The sequence below is a fragment of the Coregonus clupeaformis genome, chromosome 9, assembly GCF_020615455.1.
Source record: "Coregonus clupeaformis isolate EN_2021a chromosome 9, ASM2061545v1, whole genome shotgun sequence".
NCBI classification, from domain to species: domain Eukaryota; kingdom Metazoa; phylum Chordata; class Actinopteri; order Salmoniformes; family Salmonidae; genus Coregonus; species Coregonus clupeaformis.
This window is the reverse complement of record NC_059200.1, coordinates 31,306,761-31,319,549: the sequence shown is the minus strand read 5'-3', so window position 1 is coordinate 31,319,549 and position 12,789 is coordinate 31,306,761. Positions and strand designations below refer to the sequence as shown.

Genomic DNA, 12,789 nt, shown 5'->3' with positions numbered 1-12,789 from the left:
CACACACTGTTGCTGGTATTTTGGCCCATTCCTCCATGCAGATCTCCCCTAGAGCAGTGATGTTTTGGGGCTGTCGTTGGGCAACACGGACTTTCAACTCCCTCCAAAGATTTTCTATGGGGTTGAGATCTGGAGACTGGCTAGGCCACTCCAGGACCTTGAAATGCTTCTTACGAAGCCACTCCTTCGTTGCCCGGGCGGTGTGTTTGGGATCATTGTCATGCTGAAAGACCCAGCCACGTTTCATCTTCAATGCCCTTGCTGATGGAAGGAGGTTTTCACTCAAAATCTCACGATACATGGCCCCATTCATTCTTTCCTTTACACGGATCAGTCGTCCTGGTCCCTTTGCAGAAAAACAGCCCCAAAGCATGATGTTTCCACCCCCATGCTTCACAGTAGGTATGGTGTTCTTTGGATGCAACTCAGCATTCTTTGTCCTCCAAACACGACAGAGTTGAGTTTTTACCAAAAAGTTCTATTTTGGTTTCATCTGACCATATGACATTCTCCCAATCCTCTTCTGGATCATCCAAATGCACTCTAGCAAACTTCAGACGGGCCTGGACATGTACTGGCTTAAGCAGGGGGACACGTCTGGCACTGCAGGATTTGAGTCCCTGGCGGCGTAGTGTTTTACTGATGGTAGGCTTTGTTACTTTGGTCCCAGCTCTCTGCAGGTCATTCACTAGGTCCCCCCATGTGGTTCTGGGATTTTTGCTCACCGTTCTTGTGATCATTTTGAACCCGCGGGGTGAGATCTTGCGTGGAGCCCCAGATCGAGGGAGATTATCAGTGGTCTTGTATGTCTTCCATTTCCTAATAATTGCTCCCACAGTTGATTTCTTCAAACCAAGCTGCTTACCTATTGCAGATTCAGTCTTCCCAGCCTGGTGCAGGTCTACAGTTTTGTTTCTGGTGTCCTTTGACAGCTCTTTGGTCTTGGCCATAGTGGAGTTTGGAGTGTGACTGTTTGAGGTTGTGGACAGGTGTCTTTTATACTGATAACAAGTTCAAACAGGTGCCATTAATACAGGTAACGAGTGGAGCACAGAGGAGCCTCTTAAAGAAGAAGTTACAGGTCTGTGAGAGCCAGAAATCTTGCTTGTTTGTAGGTGACCAAATACTTATTTTCCACCATAATTTGCAAATAAATTCATAAAAAATCCTACAATGTGACTTTCTGGAAAAAAAAATCTCAATTTGTCCGTCATAGTTGATGTGTACCTATGATGAAAATTACAGGCCTCTCATCTTTTTAAGTAGGAGAACTTGCACAATTGGTGGCTGACTAAATACTTTTTTCCCCCACTGTATGTACTGTATTTGTAATGAAGTCACACTGGGACTTCAAAAAAGCTCTGAAAGTCATGATTAATCAATCAACTTACAGGACATTATATGGCATCAACCACCATGTTTCTAAGTATGTTTGCCAGCCTGACATTTCTGTTTGAACTACAACCGTATGGATTCAGACGTGTGTGACTTCAGAAGTTGTGCTCATCTCAGTTGCCGCTGCCATAGAACACATTCCTAACACCCTCAGTGTATTTCCATCTAACCATGGCATATCTGTTAAGAACGGATACGTCATACACTGAAAGTGGAATCATGGAAGCCTAATCAAATTTCATGAACGGGGAAGACCGAGTGAGAGCACTAGTGGGTTTTATTATACAATCATTATTATAAAACAGGCCTCTGGATAGAGACACTCAGTTAATCTTCCTGCAGGAGAGGGAGGGAGAAGGGAGGGAGGGTGAGGGAACTCGACACAGTAATATACCACTTCATCGCATTCCTCCAATTACACTGGTCTTGGGCTGGTGCATTTGGAATAACTACTTTTTTACCTAGTGCATATATTTGCCATTCAGGTGATTTTCAGGGCAGACAGAGAAATGCAAATGGCCTAGTCTATCATCATTATCACACTGACTAAACCAGACAGACTCACAAGGTTTCCAATGAAAACCCATTGTTTTAAAGGTAATCTAGGTCTATGACTTTATTATGTTACAGATGAACTGTACATTATCTAAAAAGTTCATAGAAGGTGCAATCAGGTAAAAAAACCTGGTGAACAATGAACCACTAAACCAAGAATTACTCAAACAAATAAATCTTTAGACTGGAATAGAAATAACTGTTGATACACTGATATGAAACAACCACTCTTAACCAGATGAAATCAGAGAACCTTAGCCCTCATACTACATCTCACCACACAAAAACCTGAAATTTAGTTCAGAGACAAAGATTTTACAAGAAAAAATATATTGAATCTTATTCTTTTTTTTGTCATATCCAATTCTGATCTTGTCTCATCGCTGCAACTCCCCAACGGGCTCGGGAGAGGTGAAGGTCGAGTCATGCATCCTCCGAAACATGACCCGCCAAACCGCGCTCCTTAACACCCGCCCGCTTAACCTGGAAGCCAGCCGCACCAATGTGTCGGAGGAAACACCGTTCAGCTGACGACCGAAGTCAGCCTGCAGGCGCCCGGCCCGCCACAAGGAGTCGCTAGAGCAGGATGAGCCAAGTAAAGCCCCCCCGGTCAATCCTTAACCCGGACGATACTGGGCCAATTGTGTGCCGCCCTATGGGACTCCCGGTCTCGGCCAGTTGTGACACAGCCTGGGATCGAACCCGGGTCTGTAGTGAAGCCTCAAGCACTGCGATGCAGTGCCTTAGACCGCTGTGCCACACGGGAGGCCGAATCGTATCTTTCTATTGAGGAAACAGAGAAGGCATTCAGAAAAACAATAGGCAAGCAGTCTTAATGGATTTAGTAATGGTACAGTTAGCCTTCACACAGTTCCTCAGTGCAGATTTCCTGCCCTTTCCAACGGATTAAATGGCGCTCCTCTCCCTCAGCATGCCTCAGTCTCTGAACGATGCCCTTTGAACTTCATAAGAGAAAAACATTGGGCTTTTCCAGGTTCCTATTTCCACCACATTCCCATTACGCAAAAGCTGCTTATGTCTACCTAATTTCTACCAGCATGTTAAATGTGCAACCAGAGGAAAAAAACTCTAGACCATCTTTACTCCACACACAGAGACGCATACAAAGCTCTCCCTCGCCCTCCATTTAGCAAATCTGACCATAACTCTATCCTCCTGATTCCTGTTTATAAGCAAAAACTAAAGCACGAAGCACCAGTGACTCGGTTAATAAAAAAGTGGTCAGACGACGCAGATGCTAAGCTACAGGACTGTTTTGCTAGCACAGACTGGAACATGTTCTGAGATTCTTCAGATAGCATTGAGGAGTACACCACATCAGTCACTGGCTTCATCAATAAGTGCATCGATGATGTCGTCCACACAGTGACCGTATGTACATACCCCAACCAGAAGCCATGCATTACAGGCAACATCCGCACTGAGCTAAAGGGTAGAGCTGCCGCTTTCAAGGAGCGGGACTCTAACCCGGACGCTTATAAGAAATCCCGCTATGCCCTCCGACGAACCATCAAACAGGCAAATAGTCAATACAGGACTGAGATTGAATCGTACTACACCGGCTCTGACGCTCGTCGGATGTGGCAGGGCTTGAAAACTATTACAGACTACAAAGGGAAGCACAGCCGAGAGCTGCCCAGTGACACAAGACTTCCAGACAAGCTAAACCACTTCTATGCTCGCTTCGAGGCAAGCAACACTGAAGCATGCATGAGAGCACCAGCTGTTCCGGATGACTATGTGATCACGCTCTCCGTAGCCAATGTGAGTAAGACTTTTGAGCAGGTCAACATTCACAAGGCCGCAGGGCCAGACGGATTACCAGGACGTGTACTCCGAGCATGTGCTGACCAACTGGCAAGTGTCTTCACTGATATTTTCAACATGTCCCTGACTGAGTCTGTAATACCAACATGTTTCAAGCAGACCACCATAGTCCCTGTGCACAAGGACACTAAGATAACCTGCCTAAATGACTACCAACCCATAGCACTGACATCTGTAGCCATGAAGTGCTTTGAAAGGCTGGTCATGGCTCACATCAACACCATTATCCCAGAAACCCTAGACCCACTCCAATTTGCATACCGCCCCAACAGATCCACAGATGATGCAATCTCTCAGGGGTGCGTGATCAGTCCCCTCCTGTACTCCCTGTTCACCCATGACTGCATGGCCAGGCACAACTCCAACACCATCATTAAGTTTGCTGATGACACAACAGCAGTAGGCCTGATCACCGACAACGATGAGACAGCCTATAGGGAGGAGGTCAGAGACCTGGCCGTGTGGTGCCAGGATAACAACCTCTCCCTCAGACAAAGGAGATGACTGTGGACTACAGGAAAAAAAAAAGAGGACTGAGCACGCCCCCATTCTCATCGACGGGGCTTTAGTGGAACAGGTTGAGAGCTTCAAGTTCCTTGGTGTCCACATCACCAACAAACTATCATGGTCCAAACACACCAAGATAGTCGTGAAGAGGGCACGACAAAGCCGATTCCCCCTCAGGAGACTGAAAAGATTTGGCATGAGTCCTCAGATCCTCAAAAAATTATACAGCTGCACCATCGAGAGCATCCTGACTGGTTGCATCACCGCCTGGTATGGCAACTGCTCGTCCTCTGACCGCAAGGCACTACAGAGGGTAGTGCGTACGGCCCAGTACATCACTGGGGCCAAGCTTCCTGCCATCCAGGACCTCTATACCAGGCGGTGTCAGAGGAAGGCCCTAAAAATTGTCAAAGACTCCAGCCACCCTAGTCATAGACTGTTCTCTCTGCTACTGCACGGCCAGCGGTACCGAAGTGCCAAGTCTAGGTCCAACAGCTTCTACCCCCAAGCCATAAGACTCCTGAACAGCTAATCATGGCTACCCTGACTATTTGCACTGCCCCCCCACCCCCACCCCATATTTTTACGCTGCTGCTACTCTGTTAATTATTTATGCATAGTCACTTTAACTCTACCCACATGTACATATTACTCCAACTACCTCAACTAGCCGGTGCCCCCGCACATTGACTTTGCACCGGTACCCCCCTGTATATATAGCCTCCCTACTGTTATTTTATTTTACTTCTGCTCTTTTTTTCCCCTCAACACTTTTTTGTTGTTGTTTTATTTTACTTTTTTATAAAAAAATTAATGCACTGTTGGTTAAGGGCTGTAAGTAAGCATTTCACTGCAATGTCTGCACCTGTTGTATTCGGCGCATGTGACCAATAAAATGTGATTTGATTTGATCATAAAAATAAATGAATAAAAAGATTCACAACTCTTTAATAGATGCAGTGATAACAAAAATGGCTAAACTATCTATAAAACAATTCCCCTAGACCTACTTGGGAAGATATTGCAGCGTATGTCCGTTTCTCAGAAAGCTTAAAGCCATATTAGATTAGTTAGAGTTTAATAGTCACATGTACTGGGTTACAGATGTAATTACAGGGTACAGTGAAATTGTTGAGCTCCAACAATGCAGGACAAACAGAAATAAAACAAAAATAAAAATAGATAATACAAAAAATTGAAATAACTACAAATAATAATACATTTCCATTGGGGAGGCGGGGGGGTCCGGGGAGCCAGGAGGGGGACAGGGGGAGCAAGTAGCTCCTGAGTGGCGCAGTGGTCTAAGGCACTGCATCGCAGTGCTAACTGTGCCACTAGAGATCCTGGTTCGTATCCAGGCTCTGTCGCAGCCGGCCGCGACCGGGAGACTCATGGGCGGCGCACAATTGGCCCAGCGTTGTCCAGGGTAGGGGAGGGAATGGCCGGCAGGGATGTAGCTCAGTTGATAGAGCATGGCGTTTGCAACGCCAGGGTTGTGGGTTCGATTCCCACGGGGGGCCAGTATAAAAAAATATGTATTCACTAACTGTAAGTCGCTCTGGATAAGAGCGTCTGCTAAATGACTAAAATGTAAAATGTAAATGTAGCTGACTAGTGGTGGCTATTCAGCAGCCTGATGGTCTGGGGGTAGTCTGAGTGATGGAAACGGGGAGAACAGGCCAAGGCTCGGGTGGCTGGGGTCCCAGATCTTCTTGACCTTCTTGCGACACCTGGTGTTGTAGGTGTCCTGGACGGCAGGCAGCGTGCACCCAATGGTGCGTTCGGCTGCATGTACCACCCTCTGTAGCACCTTGCAGTCCGCGGCGGTGGAGTTGCCATACCAGGCTGAGATGCAGCCCGACAGTATGCTCTCGATGGTGCTTCTGTATTACACTGTGAGGGCCCTCAGGGACAGGTCGAATTTCTTCAGCATCCCAAGGTTGAAGAGCCGCTGTCGTGCCTTCTTCACCACGGTGTCATTGTATGGATGCTGCCTGAAGACAATGAGTGTAAACAACGATGACTGATCTGTAAATGGTAGTGTAGGTGTGGAGGTGAAGGATAGGTCCAGCCAGTGAAGGTAGTGATGTCCTGTGGGTGGTTGTGTACCAGCCAGAGAGTTCAGGGCTGGCCAGACAGATGAAGACAGCCTCCTCACTTAGAGTGTAATCACACACAGTGGAGGAGAGGAGAGCTGCATTCCATACATCAGTTGCAGAGATGCTATCAGGGCCAGAGAGATGGCCCCATCTCATGGAGAGAGATAAATGGAGGGAGAAGTAGAGCTAGAATGGAGAAGAAGGAAACGCTAACACATATGATAGGGTGTGATTGAGGGGGACATGTCACCCCGTAGCTGGTGCAGATGGTGACAGGGTGCATCAGGTAGGAGGAAGGGGGGATGGGGAGGGGTTAGGCTGATGGATTTACTAAGTCCTAGTTAGAGATTTACAGCAGAGGTAGCTGTAGTCCTATGGCAGAGCAAACATCCTCTAAAATTAGGAACAGGCTCCTTCACTCCACAGACTCCAAGGCAACCACATAGACCACAATCAACTTGTTTTCTGTCTCAAAATGATCATCTCAAAATGATTTATCAATGTAAATCATGGAAAATAAATAAAATTCTAACTATAAAACAGATTTTGATCATATTGGACAGTCACAGTCAATAGCCTTGACATACACAGTACATCTTTGTCTCCTTCCCTGCTTATGACTTTCTTCTCTGACAGGTACACTCCAAGAAGCAGCAGCTAGCTGGATGACCGTGAAGCCGTGGTGTAGTCATGCCTACCTTCCTCTTCCTGAAGGCCTGTCTGGCCAGGTATCCACTGCAGGCTGCTTGGAACAGGGTGATGTTGCGTCTGGTCTGCTCCTCCCTCTGCTCCTCCAGTTTCACCAAGGTCCCCGCTCTGAAGAACAACTGGGGACAAAAGAACACACCTTTTAGTTCATCATCAAAAAAAAGGTCATGTTTGTTCAATTTCGGAGTGGATTCCAATCAATAATTTTGGCACATAACTGACCTCAAGAAAATATCTGCCTTTTTAGCACCTACTATACAAATATATTACATTAACTGGAAATATTATAATCCATTCATTGTAGTCTAAAGAAAAGGAGAGAAGGCAATCTATTGGGTGATGAAGTCGCTATCTCTGACAGTGTTAGCATTGTGTCCCTATTAGCTGGGTCAGAGGTGAAACAGATTTAAAAGGGCCAGTTGAAGTGCCATCACATGACATGCTCCTGTCATTCACACACACAGAGACATAATCACACCAGGGCTGTGTGAAGCAGTGTGAAGGCTGGTGGCAGTCAGTCAGCTGCTTAAGGCGAAGGACAGATAGTGATGGGAGAGCCGTCTCTATCCAAGGCCTCCGTAGCCAGGCTCCAGTGCTTTATAAATGACCAAACCTTCCTGGCATACATGAAAGAACTAGGAGGTGGAACTGACCTGAAGTTAAGGTGACCAGATTTTGGAAATTAAAAATCAGGGGACATTTTTTTCTCTCGCTACGGGCATGGAACTATATTTAACTATCAATTTCCGCTTTAGATATAGTATATAGCCCGATATTGAGAAGAGGGCTACATACTGTACAATCATGTTAGAGGGACAATGTCATGAAATTGGCTTCAAAATCAAACTGATGTTTCTCTTTTGTCCTCTTAGAAAAACTCTCTCTACATAGGGTAATGGAAAGAAGAAAGAAGTGTCAGCCGTACTTTGTCCATACTGTAACCGTTTCTCCACCAGTGAGGAGATTTGTCTGGGTTCTATTATGATCAGAATGGAGACATTAAATGTGACACCATCTCGTTAGCCATGTGACTTCCAGTTGTGACAGTGTTTACCACAGCGAGAGTTGTGTGGACCCAGTGTCATGACAAGATTTGGTGCTGCTGTTAATTGGCATTCTGCTGGAGTCACTGCTGTTGCTAGGACGCCATTGGAATGCTTTGCGAAGCACCATCTTGGTGCTAATCTACTCCGGAGCCCAGATCAAACCCCAAAGGCAACTGCAGTGGTCTCCAAAATAATTACCATCTCTCCCATGTTGTAATTTGGTCCAGTAAATTACCAGCATCTGGGAGCATAGGAGCCATTGTTTCTCCCAACGTTGTTTCTCCTGATGTTCTTGTTGGCTTTGGGCCACTTCCCAACTGATGGGATTAAAAGTCCATCACCTGCCAGAAATGACTCCATATTGACATGAATACAAAGGAGACATGATTGTGTGTCTCACAGTGAGGCTGGAAGGCAGGCACGCCTCTCAGATCCATCCTCCTCAGCAAAGAGACTTCCAGGGCAGCCAACACTTGCCAGACAGTTCACACAATGACAAACACATTCCTCAAGGAGAAACACCTGGAAGGAGGAATCTATAGCTACAAATTAAGGAAACCTACTGTATGCAACATTCGGTTTTTGAGTTTCTATAACCCCTCTCACACAATATAATATAAACCGAGGTAGTTTTACCAGTGACTCATTCAAGGTGTGAGGTTTTACTGTGGTAGTAGTGGTACTCACCCTGCTCAGTCCCATGTGATAGCTGTTCTTCTCCAGGTCCAGGGACTCCAGCAGCTCCTCCACAGCCTGGAAACACACACAGATCAGTCACTGCCCCTCTACCCCCGGATTATCCCTCTACAGCAGTCCCGCAGAGCTGACCACTGACACAGAGGATCCCAACAACCACTTCTCTTATCAGACAGAATCCTGAACTGTATTCCTTTCACATTCTCCCCTCACACCTCTGCCCCCAATCCCCACTCTCTCCTCCAGGACACAGAGCATGTGCAGGGAGAGAGGCAAATTAAAACTGACCAGACAGCTAGTCCTCCAGAATCCACCTGCTCCAGGCTCATCCCTCCTGACCCTGTGGTGGTCTCGGCCCCATAGCAGACTTGAACAAATACAGCCTCTGCAGAGAGGCACCGCCTGCAGCTCTCCCTCTGTGTTTCTGTCCATCTCCATGAGTCTCTCTGCCTTCCCCTTCCCTGTGTGGTGTGGACAGGTCTACTTGAGCCCCCAGCCTGAAAGCCCCCATCTAGATTACACTGTGAGAGGGGCTGCAGCCCAGAGCACTGAGGGTCTTTTGTCTGATGCTGTTTCAATAGAAACCCCGCTCCGAGAAGCTGACGCAGGGGAAATCTGCTTTTCTCTGTTTTTACCCACTTCGCTCACGCTCTCATGTTTATTCCCCACCGTTTCACTTCAGCCAGGCTCCTCTTGCAGGGGACCAAGACACAATTGACCCTCATTGATAGTTAACCTCAGAGTGGAACACTCATTAGCAATCCTCCCTTCACAGGTTAGGCTACACTAAAACACTTTTAAAGGACCAGTGCAGTCAAGTGATTTCTCTGTGTTTTATATACATTTCCACACTATGAGTTTGTAATAATACTGTGAAAATGATAATGCCCTTTTAGTGTAAGAGCATTTTTAACAAACCGCCTGAGATTTCAACCTGTTTTAGTGGGATGGAGTTTTGGCCTGTCTGGTGACATCACCAATTAGTTAACAGACCAATCAGAAAGAGAGTTCCAAACCTCTCTGCCAATAAAAGCTAGTTTTCCACCTCCCCACTCAGACCACTCCCAGACAGTCCTAGCAAAATTCTTGCTTGAGAAATTGCTCTTTGCTAAGATACTTTGATTGATTTCAATGAAAATTGTCAAATAAACAAAAGTAAGGTACTTAATTGTTACCCAGAAATGATTTGATATTGAGATAAAAATGGCTGCAATAAACATTAGGCCCTCTCACCAGTCACATCTCACATAAACCAATGCAGTGGGGAGCTCCCTTCATAAGCAAATCATTAGGGAAAAACCACCCGCCAGACGGCCTCCAGGTTAGACAATATATTTCACAAAGTTGATAAGTGCAGTACCAAGTTTTGGGTATTTTGTTCAGCCTTAAACCCCAGTGCTTCCTGTCTCTGCTCCTTATTGATTAGACTTGGTAGTGAGTGGGATGCAGCTGTGGCTAAGTTGATTAGGTCATCACAATGGCCCTGATTAATAGAGGTTAATTCCTCTGTCAGTGGGCTACTGACAGCCACGGAGGAGATGGCCTATTCAGCTCATTAATATAACAATGCAGACCTCAGGCTGGCCTGAATCATATTATTTTCTCCAAACACACACACAGAAAAATAGACTCACCCTCTTCTCATCCTTCACCATGTAGTTGCGGCCAAGTTTCTTGTTCAGGTGTGGTGCCAGCACGTTGAAGCGGCGGCGGAACTCGGAGAAGACCATGTGATCAGGGTATCCTGTAAAGACAAGGACATCGGGGCAAGGTTATAAAGCTCTATTTTTCTTACATAAAGATTTATTTAAACACTGCTCTTTGTGAAGAACAGCAGTGTTCATCGTTTGGTTTGAGAGACCCTTCCAGACCTTTCTAGTCTAACATCCACAGCCTCCAGTCCAATCAGCTTTCTCACCTTGTCTGTAGATTCTGAGGGCGTCCAGCAGCTTGGAGCCGCGGAGCTGGGTCCGGAGCAGGGCCACATCCAGCTGCATCAGGCCAGAGTCTCCACTCTCCCCCTGGGCCTCCAACTCCGCTCTGCCCACCCGCAGGGCATCAGAATTGGGCAGCAGGCAGTGGATAAAGTGAACCCTGGACCTCCGCACAGTGTCCAGCAGAGCGTCCTGCAGAAGAGAGGGGAGTTAGCTGGGACTCAAATGGTAACAGTGAGTGCTATGAGAGAGGGCAAGGCCTCAACATGCATCGAGAGAGTAACCGGCCTAATCAGAGTCTAAACCATTAATCATATGCAAAGGCTCCATACACTGGCTCTCTCTAATGGATATAAACTCAGCAAAAAAAGAAACATCCTCTCACTGTCAACTTAACATGTGTAAATATTTGTATGATCATAACATGATTCAACAACAGACATAAACTGAACAAGTTCCACAGACATGTGACTAACAGAAATTGAATAATGTGTCCCTGAACAAAGGGGGGGTCACAATCAAAAGTAACAGTCAGTATCTGGTGTGGCCACCAGCTGCATTAAGTACTGCAGTGCATCTCCTCCTCATGGACTGCACCAGATTTGCCAGTTCTTGCTGTGAGATGTTACTCCACTCTTCCACCAAGGCACCTGCAATTTCCCGGACATTTCTGGAGGGGAATGGCCCTAGCCCTCACCCTCCAATCCAACAGGTCCCAGACGTGCTCACTGGGATTGAGATCCGGGCTCTTCGCTGGCCATGGCAGAACACTGACATTCCTATCTTGCAAGAAATCACGCACAGAACGAGCAGTATGGCTGGTGGCATTGTCATGCTGGAGGGTCATGTCAGGATGAGCCTGCAGGAAGGGTACCACATGAGGGAGGAGGATGTCTTCCCTGTAACGCACAGCGTTGAGATTGCCTGCTATGACAACAAGCTCAGTCCGATGATGCTCTGACACACCGCCCCAGACCATGACGGACCCTCCACCTCCAAATCGATCCCGCTCCAGAGTACTGGCCTCAGTGTAACGCTCATTCCTTCGACGATAAACGCGAATCCGACCATCACCCCTGGTGAGACAAAACCGCGACTTGTCAGTGAAGAGCACTTTTTGCCAGTCCTGTCTGGTCCAGCGACGGTGGGTTTGTGCCCATAGGCAACGTTGTTGCCAGTGATGTCTGGTGAGGACCTGCCTTACAACAGGCCTACAAGCCCTCAGTCCAGCCTCTCTCAGCCTATTGCGGACAGTCTGAGCACTGATGGAGGGATTGTGCATTCCTGGTGTAACTCGGGCAGTTGTTGTTGCCATCCTGTACCTGTCCCGCAGGTGTGATGTTCGGATGTACCGATCCTGTGCAGGTGTTGTTACACATGGTCTGCCACTGCGAGGACGATCAGCTGTCCGTCCTGTCTCCCTGTAGCGCTGTCTTAGGCGTCTCACAGTACGGACATTGCAATTTATTGCCCTGGCCACATCTGCAGTCCTCATGCCTCCTTGCAGCATGCTTAAGGCACGTCCACGCAGATGAGCAGGGACCCTGGACATCTTTCTTTTGGTGTTTTTCAGAGTCAGTAGAAAGGCCTGTTTAATGTCCTAAGTTTTCATAACTGTGACCTTAATTGCCTACCGTCTGTAAGCGGTTAGTGTCTTAACGACCGTTCCACAGGTGCATGTTCATTAATTGTTTATGGTTCATTGAACAAGCATGGGAAACAGTGTTTAAACCCTTTATAATGAAGATCTGTGAAGTTATTTGGATTTTTACAAATTATCTTTGAAAGACAGTGTCCTGAAAAAGGGACGTTTCTTTTTTTGCTGAGTTTAATAGTACATTTCATACATTAAGCAATCCGCCTGTGTTTTAATAAATGGTATAGTTAAGGAAAGTACTCTCAGGAGCAGGAAATCGAATGCCTAGGACCTACACGTGGATGTCTCCTAGCTCCTACGCTTTCAAGCTGTAATAATATGGTAAAAACACAGGAAGATGGATG

At 46.7% G+C, this 12,789-nt stretch overlaps 1 protein-coding gene across 2 annotated transcripts in view; it reads right to left on the bottom strand.

The window, feature by feature from the left end:
- Positions 1-12,789, bottom strand: part of LOC121573756 (unconventional myosin-XVIIIa) — a 115,293-nt gene that overhangs the window by 45,628 nt on the left and 56,876 nt on the right. For both annotated transcript variants that reach the window (XM_041885981.2, XM_041885982.2), the window contains exons 18-21: positions 10,773-10,980; positions 10,489-10,598; positions 8,846-8,911; positions 7,103-7,231 (exon numbers count right to left, since the gene is read on the bottom strand). In XM_041885981.2, the coding sequence (XP_041741915.1) occupies positions 7,103-7,231; positions 8,846-8,911; positions 10,489-10,598; positions 10,773-10,980 (513 nt within the window). The remainder of the gene's footprint in view (positions 1-7,102; positions 7,232-8,845; positions 8,912-10,488; positions 10,599-10,772; positions 10,981-12,789) is intronic.